The sequence below is a fragment of the Camarhynchus parvulus genome, chromosome 3 (genome assembly GCF_901933205.1).
Source record: "Camarhynchus parvulus chromosome 3, STF_HiC, whole genome shotgun sequence".
NCBI classification, from domain to species: Eukaryota; Metazoa; Chordata; class Aves; order Passeriformes; family Thraupidae; genus Camarhynchus; species Camarhynchus parvulus.
The window spans coordinates 94,253,609-94,265,700 of NC_044573.1; the positions used below are offsets into that span (position 1 = coordinate 94,253,609).

A 12,092-nucleotide genomic window follows, 5' to 3' on the forward strand; every position below is an offset into this window, starting at 1 on the left:
CGTGGGCCACTACTGATTTGTAACTGCCTTTTGGCAGGGCTCTGAAGCTGTAGACGTGTTAAAAGTAATCAGAATAAATAATTCCGAGTTGTCCAAAGAGCATTCTAATAATGAGCTCCTGCTCATCACCTTTGGAAAACAATATTTCCAGAGACAATCTAAAAATTTCTGTGAAATTCTTAGGTGTCACTCTTCTAGCAGCAAGTAGCTGAAACCTCCAAAAGACTTGGCTTTTGAGAATGCCATTCTCATACTAGCAGAGGTAAACATACAGCTGTATATTTGCCTTATCTGAATTTCTGTATTGCTAAACTCCAGTCTACAGATTTTGACAACTTTATGCCCTTTCCCTCAGTACCTTCTAAGACATTTTGATTTGCCAAGGCAGAATGTATAAGGTTTTATGTCCCAATTCAAAACTATGGCTTCAAAACATACCAATGACTAGAAAATACTTAACTAAGGAGCATTTCATTAGACCAGGGTCTGCAGCTGATTAATTAGCATCACCTAGAAGGCAGTTTCCCCTCCTGTCTTAGCACCCCAGGGGGAGTTTGGACCACAAAACTCAGAAGACCATTTGATCTGTGTGACATGCCTGCCACACACAACCTCTTTCATAAGCATGGTATTTAACCACCAGCATACATGGTCATTCCTGCAAACACTGAGAAAATTCATGCATGACCTGTGCATTTTCTTCTCCTAGAGAGTAGCCAATGGACTGGAAGAAGTATTGAGACTCTACTCTTGATAGTTCTTAGAATCGTTTTTAATCACTTACAACAACCAGAATGCTCATCATCTGGTTTGAGAAAGAAATCTCGTCCTTTGACAACAGCAAACTTTCTTGCAGATTGCTTTCTGCTATGCTTGCAGGGTATGATAGAATGAGCATTTGGGGCTTTAAAGAAAGACTGTCAGGTGACTTTCTTCATTTATGGCAAAAGAAGAGTAAAAATCTCATAACTCCTTTTCCTTGAGTTAAATGGGCTGCATATAGTGGAGTAAATGACTCCACAGGAGCTGCGAACAGACAGCTTCATTGAGGATAAGTTACAGGCTGTAAGTAAAACCTTGGGGGACACAGAACAGCCACTGAAAGCCCTCTCTGAACTTGACTTCTGTGTATATCTGGGTTGAACCTGACTTCTGAGAAAACAGGCAGCCAAACTGTACATGTAATTTCTCTGTGAATTATGAAAACATGAGGTTGTGAAGCTCTGTTTTTTCCTATCCACCCACAGCAGTTCTGATGCCTCTCTAACACAAAGGTTAAGGCCAAAAGCTTCTTCCTTTGCCCACAAAGAGGGACATAAATTTGCATTTGAATATAAATTTTAGAATTGACGCATCACAAAGAAAAGAATTGTGTGATTATATGACAGGGATTATGAGTTTAATAATCTTTGCTCTTCCCCTGCACGACATATATATAAGGGAGTACAGCCTTCTTAAGGGAAAACCAAGGGGGAACTTCAGCTGGTTTATTTATGTATTATAATCCCAACAGTCAGCAATGAGTTTTTAAAAGGCAGCAGTCCCTGGGAAAGGAGTCCAGCACAAAACTTGTCTGACCTAGCATGCTCTACTACCTCATTCCTGAAATTTTGGCATTTATGATCCCTGTTCATCAGAAACACCATAAAGGAAATAGTTCAGCATGTTCTTTTGCTGCCATATTTTATGTCCTCTGCGGGGAGATCAGCAATGGTCCAGAATGCTGGACTTCATTTATTTCTCAGGATCAGAAAGAAAAAGATATCTTAGTATTAGACACAGTGGTCAAAGTAATGAGATTAATAAGGTTGAGGGCTTTTTGCAACAGAATGAAAAATTCTGTATTTAAACAGATCACTCCCACCACACAGAATAACATGCCTTTTGTTCAGAGATTTACCATGTTTAATTAGTCATTTTTTCAGTATCTTAACCATGTATTCAATTAAATAAAGTAATAAACAAAAGTGTTCAAAGTGAGGCAATACTGTCGTTATGTTATTATTAAATTGTGATCAGATATCTGTGGGACATGGAAAACTAAAAATAAAAGTACATAATCTTTGCTTCTCTAGCAAAATTTTAGTGCCAAATTCTGCTCTCAGGTAAATTTCTATAAAGCATTGTTTATAACAGCATCACAATAGAAGGGCATGTTCATGGTTTTAAAAAGTGCCAAAGGCCAATAGTTGTTCTTGTATCTTAAAGGCTCAGCACACACCAAGTGGAGCCCTGGTGCCTGACTCGTATCACTCCCACTGCCCTACTACATGCAGTCACAGCATCATTCCTCTCCAACAAACTGATTTGATTTCAATAGGTAATAATTTGGCTAATTTTTTTTTGTAACATCAATTTGTCTGCTTCAACAAATGAGAGCACAATTTGGCTGCTTTCTCAGGGAAAAGGAAGCCAACCAAACATGACTTTCACCAGGCCTCAGTTTTTGGCCCCAGATTTCAACATACACTATTACAGCAATCAAAAGAACCATAGAAATTACTTATTTTACTGTTCCTTAACACGTATCACACAGTCCTGCAGCAAGCAGAATCACAGATGAACCTCAGAACATACAGAGAGCACAACTACTACACTGGACATGAAAAGGAAATTTTATTAAACATGTTTACATAACATGAGTTGGAAGTTCATTTAAAAGCACAGGGGAGTGTTAAGACAAGTGGTCAAAATAGAAAGATACTATCGAATTATAGCTAGTTGGTTTTTGTCCACTAAGACAGAACAGGATCTAGTAGTAGTGCACCAATGCTTGAGTTCTTCCTGCTCAGCAGGTCGAGCAGTAACCAATCTGTGCCCTATGGAAAGATGGGCAGAATAATTCCCATGTGTTGAGTAATAATAAATAGTTCACTTGGTGCAGGCAGTATGTCTATGAATTAAAACCTAGTGTGTACACAGTTTCTACATGTGTTACAGCCCCACAGTAGGAATCTACACCAAAATAGTTATTAGAAGGAATTTGGTCCGTACTACATCACGTTTTCCATAGGGTAAAAAATAAAGTCCATCTATAGACATTTAGCACCAGACCCACAGACCTAGCCTGGCTAAAACCTGCAAAATGTCTATAAGAAAAATGGATGGCTTAGATTTCTTGGTTACTTCAGTATAGTAATTACGAGCAAACTGTACAAGTACATGCAACATACAAGCTGGCCTATGTGGAACTAACATACATTATTAAATAACCTTTTTCATCTCTTTTTACAAAACGTGCATGCAGCTTTGAACAGTTCCAAGTCATGCTGCTCTATTTGTGTGATCACAAAATTCAATGGCCTGTAAAAGGAGGGGAAACATATCAATGCACCTGCAGGAATCTGCAGTTCTTCGCACATTTACAGAATATCACAAGGGATTTCAAGGCCAAGAAGAACTCAAATGAATAAAAAGCAAATTGAAATTTGATTTTTTTTTTCTCCAAAAAGTAAGATATATTGCATTAAAAAATCAAGCCTTGTGCTTGCATCAATCTCAAAGAAATGTAAACTAAAATTTGGTAAAAACATTAGTAAGTGCAGAATATTTCAACTGGAATCTCCAGTGAAACATTGAACAACTCATACCATGCTCTATCCAGGGCAGACAGGTGTGTCTGAAGCGACACACATCAGAGAAGCCTGGGTACAGCTGAAAGTGTCATATGCTCAATTCATTCCTGGTCAACATTTTGGGAAGTCAAATATACATTTATACACAGAAACATAAGTATTTCCTCTCAAATTCTAGGAGGAAAATTGCATTACCAGTAACATATTCAATGTCAAAATTAAGACTAAAGCTGCTTTATACCAGTCCCCAGCAGTAGTTGCAGAATTCTTCAAAATTCTTCCATGCAAAACATCATAAACAGAAAAGTTATTTTATATATATATATAATGCAAACATATCTGCTTTTTACAAAGAAAAAGTGGCACTGTGATGATTTTTATTTTTAAGAATATAACTTAGATTGGTCATTTGTTTTGGGTTCCCACGTGAAAGACTTGTAAATACCAGAACTGAGGAACTATTTGAACTCGCTGGAATTGTAACTGTGGCTGTTGAACACTTTAACGATGCTTACAGAGATATGCTTCAGCCCTTTTTTGTTTGGTTTAGAAAAAGAAAGGAAGGGTCTCTGTTAGCATTGTGAGGACTTCTACAAAACTAGCAGAATCACGTGGCAAAAAACTAGTGGAAGTGACAAGTACAGAAAAACTGCTGAAACACCAGGAAGGTAACACTGCTTGAGGGCTCTCTCAAAATGTGAAAAAACAACATTGTTAACAGAGTGAGAGCTTCCAGTTTGGGTCATCTTTGACTTAGGTCGAATCTAAATGTTCCTCTCTCTTTTTTTCTTTTTCCTTTCTTTCTTTTTTTTTCTTTTTTTTTTTAATCATTATAAGCATCAGTGGTAGCTGCTAATAGATTAGCTGTATGTGATATACCTTTGTTCTGTCAATTTAAGCCATCTCTCAACAGACAGACATACGTTTGGATAACTACTACAAGCAAAAACAGAAGTGATTGTCTCTCTCCAACAGTGTTTCTTGTCATGTGAATATCTGGTTCCACTTGTTATCCTGGGTGATGTTTTGAATAGACAGCTACTATGATCTAATGCAGGGAGGCCCAGTTGAACTTTCCAGAGATGACTGGGAAGCCCTACGTGTCAGGGGAGTCAATGTTGGATCCACTAGCGATGAAGGTGGAAATAATTTATACCAGCCTATTACCACGCTGGACAGATCCAGTTCCTCCAGAAGGATCTGGGCAACTCCCATGAAGCATTTGTGGTCCATTCGGCCATAGTCTCCCCAGACTATTACCTGGAAGAACATAAAATTAAGGTTCATGATTGTCCTCAAATCCATGCTTTTACAGGGTTCTATACTTAAACCTGTGCTTATGTATGTTCACTCTTGCTGTTATATGTGTTAACGTAAGGATAATGTTATTCTCAAGAGTGAATGACTGCTTCCCTTTCATGGGAAAACCTCATGGCAGGACAGGAACAACAGTCAACAAAAGATAAATGTTCAATGCAATAAGACATTTTGCAGCTCTGAAACCACAATCCACAAGGATGTCTGTAATGATATTTATAAAATTAAATGCTAGTGAGTTGAAATGGATTTACACATACTTGTTAAATTTAAGTAAACATGCAAGTGATTCCCCAAATGACAGCCTAAAATGGGATTAAGAAGAAACTGACCTGAAGGACTTTACCCTGTGGACTTTCCTCAAAAACCAGTGTCTGTTGGTACAGAGGATCGAGTGTCTTCCTTGCAATTCTTGTCTTCTTCTTAGCTATACATGCTCCATTTTCCAGTAAATACACTTTAACATACGGAGCTGCAAACAGAACATCAAGAATGTTATGTTTGGACTTGTAGTGCACATCCGAAATGAAGGACAAATTCCTTAAAAGGAAGCAGAGTAGAAAGAAAATGACACACATTATTTTCATTTTATCCTTGCAACTGTATAATCTGAATACAATTATATTAATAAAAAAGATTACACAGCCCAGAAGAAATCAATTTGATTTTCATGAACTTTGAATGTAATGATCTAAGATCTTACTAACAACAATTACACTTAATGTCAGTCATTTTAGAAACATTTTCTTTTTCCAGGAGTTAGCTGTCACTGACATCTATTTTGGATTCTCTGTAAAGGCTTAGGGATCAGAGATAGTTCAAAGCAAAAGCAACCTTTGAGACTCTGCCACTCCAATGACAAAGACACAAGTTGCACTTTCATCTCTAGCTCCTAAAGAGATTGCAAAGTACCATCTTCACTAAATGTTATCTAAAAGAACTGTTCCAGGTTTTACAGTAAGCAGTGGTTGGGGTATTGATTTTAAATCTCCTCTATAATTGTTTCTAGAGGTAACTAGAACTTCAGCAAATGTCCTTATAAAAAATGATACAGTGTAATTACAATATACATTATGTAAATTATTGACACTGACAGGAACACTAGCACAAGCTGCTCCCTTCTTGAAGCATTGCTGTGTACAGTTTTTTTCCATACCTGGGGTAGATTTGGAGCCAGGTTTTTGGATGAGGCCACGGGCTCTAATGACTTCTACTTCTAACTGGCCTTTTTTATCCACCATTCCAATCTGGATGTCACCTGAGAGGGAGAAGAAAGAAGCCCACATTTTAGAGAAGCAGTACAGCACAGGAGAGAAGTTATAAGAGTGAGAAAGACTAGTTTTGTATTATTCTTCTGCATTACTGTGTTTGTTGTGTCTCCTGATGATCCCTTTAGCTTCTCCATCCTTAAACAAGGACTAAGTAATATATACTTAGGGACCATGGTTCTCCCTCTAGGTATACAGTTCATACCAACTAAAAAGAGGTATTTTTTCTTCCAAAGTCTCCAGCCAAGCACAAAGGTGACAATTTCTCAATTTTTATCAATATTCCATTCGCATTTTTGGTGTGACTAAAATGTCATAACATGTTAAAAAAAGAAACTGTTTTCATTTCTAAACAGTCAAACTTGTTTCCTTGCCTGAGTTTTGACAAATGACATTTCCTGCAGAAAAAGGGAACTGCTTACTCTGAGACTAAGCACTGTTCTGATCTAGATCAATAAAATACAAGGGCAGTAAACTATGTACTGATGCTCAAAACATTGTATCTCTATGCTTTCATATATCATGGAATCAGCTAAGTAGAACTCTAACTTAGATTAAAATAGATTAAAATAGGCCATTTAGAATAAAAAATGCACAGTATGACATGAGCAGCTACATGACACTTGAGCAAATAAATAAACTACATCCATGAAACACGTGAGTATGTATATATTTGATATTTAAGCTCTGATTGTCTAAAATAGCGGATCCTGAACTATAGAATTTGGAATCTGGACTTAGAGAAACAGCATTTTGAAATTAATTGGGTGTGAGATTTTCACATATTTCTCTAACAGCATATTAAAGCAGTGTTTATACCTTGGTATACCTTGGTATGTGAGGTATGACAGAACAGCAACAAAGATTTTTTTATCAATTAAACTTTGCTTGAATAAACTCAGCTGTGTTTTGCACTAAAAATAGTTCAGAGGAAAATTCCAACAAGCCTTCCTAAGAGCACATCTCTGTCTCATATCCAAAATAAAACAGGCAACAGGTAACCAGAAGGGGGAGCGATAATCCAAACATCTTCAAATCGTCACTAATGAAAGGATAGCACAGAGCAGATCTTCTAAAAATTGTTTAAAAATATGGTGGACTGCCTTTTTTGGGCCAAAATTTGAGCCTATAGTAGATAAAATTCTAAAAAAGTGAAAATAAACGTTTTACTCAAGTTATCTGCAGAAAAATCTTGTCACAAAACAAGATTAAAATAAAGAAACAGAAGAAATGTAGACACTTATATGCATGCCAATAAAACCATTTAGATATTTATTGTACAGATAATCTCACTAATACAGTTGATTCCAAAATAATAATAAAAATGTTAATAAGTTTGATGTTTTATGAATGCTTTAGTAGCAGTCATTTGGATTTATACATCAAGTTTTGCCTTAGAGGGTCCTCAGGGCATTCTCAATATAGTTTTCCTTCTGCTCATCAGTTGGGAAGGGAATACTGGTTTTTTGCAATTTTTTTCTGTTTCTCTCTCCTTTTTTCAGATGTGTCTCAGTAGCCCTTCCTAAAGCTGGTTTACCGAGACAGTTGTATTGAAGCATTGGCCATTTATAATTTCCAGCAGGAGAAGTATTATTACAGTAGTGGATCAAGGACTCCTCAATTAGCATTTAAAGCATGTCTAAGAACTGCTCACATATAAGCAAAAAAATGCAAAAAAACTCCAACACCAAATGTGTCCAAAGATACTTATTACACAGTTCTGCAGTCTGTTACTCCTTCTACAACTCATACCCTGTTCATAAACAAGCTACAGCTAATGCTGCTAAAGGAAATTACACTCTGGTCTGGAAAATAGAGAACATCACAGATAGCCCCCAGCAGCTGTTGTAGAAAAGGACTTTGTGTCTCTCATGACAAGCACTGACTTTATCAGTGACTGATTGTTGGTCATTGCAAATGTTTCCAGAAATTTCACTTTCTGGAGTTAGATGAACTCAACTTGGAAAAGTGCAGTTTGGCTGGAAACCCTCTGTCACATCCAATATAATCTGTGTCAAGTAAATACGAACTCTGAACAGTTGAGATTTTGCAGTGAGATACGACTGGAGAAGTCACAATACTTTTGTGTGAGAAGTAAAACTCCCATCTTCAAATTGCAAATAAGATTAGCCAGTACCTCAAATGGAGCAAATAGTTTCTCACCCCACTTTGGGTGCTGCCATGATAGGATCACCAGTTACTGCAGATAGGACCTTCATGGTGACAATGGAGGAAGACATTTGGTAAAAATACTTTTGGTGTTGTAGTCTGCCAGTGTGTGCATTAGTTAGTTGTCTTATTATTAATTTAACAGAGGAGAACATATCATTCTTACCCATGGCAGGGGTTGCTAGTGTTTGTCGGCCTACTAACTGTGCAGGTCCTAGTCCATCGAGGAAATCACTGAACTGACTGTCAGCGCCCAGCCGTACTCCAGGAAATATTAGGCTGAAACAAAATGGAAGCTGGTTAAGCATAAGAACAGGATTAATTTCTGTCATCCTACAGTATTTACCACAAAAGTACTACTGATACAAGGCAAGCAGCTCAGGATGCACAGCCACAAATCATTCTGCAGCATCAGGAATTATCTGTTTCCCATGAACCCCAAAGCAGTGTAGAGAAACTCTGCACATCAACCTGCAGTAGTCCATAAAATAGGTCTTGCTAAGGAGGTCTCCAGGAGCAGTGAAGAGCTTGATAGGTAAAAAGACTAAGAATGACCTTAAATGAGAGAATATAAAAAGCTTCATGAAATTTCATAGCCTATTCTTCATTAGTGAGTGTGTGATTTACATTGATCCAAATGCCATCCGCATCACTTAGAACAAACAAGGAAAACAGATGTATACACTAAATTATACATTAAACAGCTGCAGCTGTTTAATGAAGCAGTAAACTGGCAGGTAGTAGCAGTAGTGGTGATTAGAGCTAAACCTAACGCCACTCTCTAGCCAAAATATTCTGGCAGACAAATCTGGATCTGCAGTTGCTCCCCACCCTCTGTCACAATACAAACTGAACGCATCAGCACAGTGTATATGGAAACATTCAAGGCCAGGTTAGACAGGGCTTTGAGCAACCTCATCTTGAAGATGGCCCTCCCCAGGGCAGGGGATTAGAATAAATTACCTTTACAGGTCCCTTCCAACTCAAGCTGTTCTATGATGCTATAATGTGTACTTTGCCAAGCTGCTTTCTTATATTCCATAGTGTCCGCTTTTTCTTTAAAATAGATATACAATCTCCAAAAAATAACAAAAGAAAAAAAAAAAAAAAGAGTGAGAGAAAGAGTGATCCATGGTGGGAAGACTCAGCTTTGACTTCCTTACAACAATTATGAGAAATAAATAACAGATTCTGAACCAAGTCTAGACAATGTATTCCCCAGCAGGCCATCCACCACTTCTTCTTCAAATGAGACTCCCTATTAGACTGCAAAAATAATCACAAACTTCCTATTAAAACCAAAAGCACCTAGTATTAAAAGCTTTGGATTCTGCACATCAGGCTTGTGTGCTTCAGCCATTCAACTCACAGTTCTTTTCAAACCCAGTAGTTGCATACAAAAAGTCCATTCCTCTCTTGAAGACTAACTGTTCTTTCTATGCCTGCATTAAACTTATTGACTGTCGGTGGCTGAAGCTGGTCAGAAAATATCACAGAATCATAGAATAGCCTGACATGGAAGGGACCCACAAGGATCATCAAAGTCCAGCCCCTGGCCCTGCACAGGACAGCCCCAAAAATCTCACCAAGTGCCTGAGAGCAATGTCCAAACACTTCTTGAACTCAGTCAGGCTTGTTGCTTGACCACTCACTGGGCAGAAAAACTTTTTCTAACATCTAACCTAAATCTCCCCTGATTCAGCTTCATGCCTTTCCCTTGGCACAGTGTTTTTATTTAGAAAACTCTTTATTTTCCAAAAGGTAAGCTTTTTCACAGAAATTTAGTTTGGATTTTTTTTAATATGGTTTATTTAGTTGGAGGAAGAAAAGAATCTCAAGGTTTTCAGTTCAACACCAAGATACTATCTGCTTCTCTCCCCAGTGGCACTATCCTTTCACTCTTGCATCTGCTATGAGATATTTCTTGCTTGTTTCATTGGCCTTTTTTCCAAAAATGTGTTACATTTTGCCAGAGGCTTGCTAACAACACTGAAAATATTCCCTTGAGATCACACTTCTGGCTATACATATGATAATGAAGGTTGGAAGTACACATTAATCTTAATGTGTATTAATTCTAATCCATTAAACTCCAGTTAAGGGTCAAGCAAAAGAACATGACAAGGTACCTGGGGTGAAAGCACCCAGGTCACTTCTCAAGCTTGCTTTCCTCACTGCCTTACTCAGAGGCTGATTCTCCAATCAGCAATTTATGGCTCTACCTTTCTGTCCTGCAGATGCCTGCTGCAACCTCCATATCCAGACCTTGGCTGCCCCAGCCCTGCCCAATCTATTTACACACAATGAGGGTGGAACAGAGGATTAAGCTGTTCCACTGAAAATGTCCTCAGCCTTACTGCTGGGCTCCCACCTCTCCTCTCCACTGCTAACCAGGGAAACAGGCTCCCCCAGCTCCTCCCTGAAGGGTCCAGTTTATTTGCCCTTTGTCATCAAGGTAACGGGTGCCCTACAGATTGACACTCCAGCCTAAGAGAAGGGAAGGAGAATGGCAGGGTGAAGTGTTGAAAGGGTAGAAGTAATGGCCAGTCAAGGAATCATAATGGGGAAAACACTGGGATATTTTACTCTTGTCCCTCATTCTTCATCTAGTCTTTATCTGCTTTGGTTTTGAATTAGTAATGATGGAGCCTGTTTTTCTTACATGGCTCTTAAAATTCTTCGCATTATCACAGAACTATAGAATGGTTTGGGTTTGAAGGCACCTTAAAAATCATCAAGTTTTGATGCCTGTGCCATGCACAAGGACACCTTTCACTAGATCAGGTAGCTCAAAGCCCCATCTAACCTAGCTGTGAACACTCCCAATGATAAGCCTATCCACAGTTTCTCTGGGCAACCCGTTCCAGTGTTGCAAAAAAAATTAGAGTGGTGAGCAGATCTGATGATGGAAGCACTTTTACACAGACCCTTGCCACTGCCACCACAGCAGCCTCGGCTCTTTGTGCCTCATACAATATGCACTAGCAACTGTGGTAACACAGTAAGCATACAAAAAAGTGAAGCCAAGAAGTCCAAATCTCTCATTTTTTTCCAGGTCTATAAAGGTGCATTTGCCCACCCCCATTTTCCCCTTTATTTGGGGAGTCGTCTTCTAAGAATTCCCTAGTAACCACTACACCTTGACACATGCAGTAAGAGTCCCACTGAGAACTCTGAGGATGCTGGAATATTCCTGCACATTTTTGTGTCAGAACTGCCTTTGTTCTCCTTTCCTACATGTCAAACTTCAGCAGTGAATGGAAACAGCTGCCCCATTCCCCACAGCTGTCTGACTTCAGCTGATGGGGCAGCTGGGCTCACAGCTCTTAATAAGAGACTTGGAACAACTCCAAATTAAACTTTCTTTGTGTCTAGTACTACTGAACAGAGTTTCATATCACAGGGATTCATATACAACATCTGAAGTTTAACTATGAGGTAATCCCAACATATCTCAAAGAAAAAGCACCACTGTGTTTTGTTTTGAATAATGCAGTCTTAATTTAGTTGTCTTTTGATGAACAAAATGCCTCACTTGGTGACAGGGAAAATAAGAATTCTTAAGAAGTTCTGTCTCAATTTCAATTTCCATGAAATTTGTGTTATGTACCTGAAATAGTTCAGTTTTTCAAATGTTTCAAGAGGAAGAATCTTTACACAGAGCTACTCCCTTCAGCTAGAGTTTGGGACATCCCAAGTAATGGGAAAGAAACTTCTACTTCATTAGAAACATCTCCTACATTACTGATATTTTTAATGCCAC

At 38.3% G+C, this 12,092-nt stretch overlaps 1 protein-coding gene across 19 annotated transcripts in view; it reads right to left on the minus strand.

Moving 5' to 3' along the window:
• Positions 1 to 1,887: 1,887 nt before the first annotated feature.
• Positions 1,888 to 12,092, minus strand: part of RIMS1 (regulating synaptic membrane exocytosis 1) — a 316,106-nt gene continuing 305,901 nt past the window's right edge. For all 19 annotated transcript variants that reach the window (XM_030945482.1, XM_030945475.1, XM_030945480.1 and 16 more), the window contains 4 exons: positions 8,496 to 8,608; positions 6,049 to 6,150; positions 5,225 to 5,364; positions 1,888 to 4,835 (listed from right to left, as the gene is read on the minus strand). In XM_030945482.1, coding sequence (XP_030801342.1) covers positions 4,617 to 4,835; positions 5,225 to 5,364; positions 6,049 to 6,150; positions 8,496 to 8,608 — 574 coding nt within the window. In that variant the 3' untranslated portion in view covers positions 1,888 to 4,616. The remainder of the gene's footprint in view (positions 4,836 to 5,224; positions 5,365 to 6,048; positions 6,151 to 8,495; positions 8,609 to 12,092) is intronic.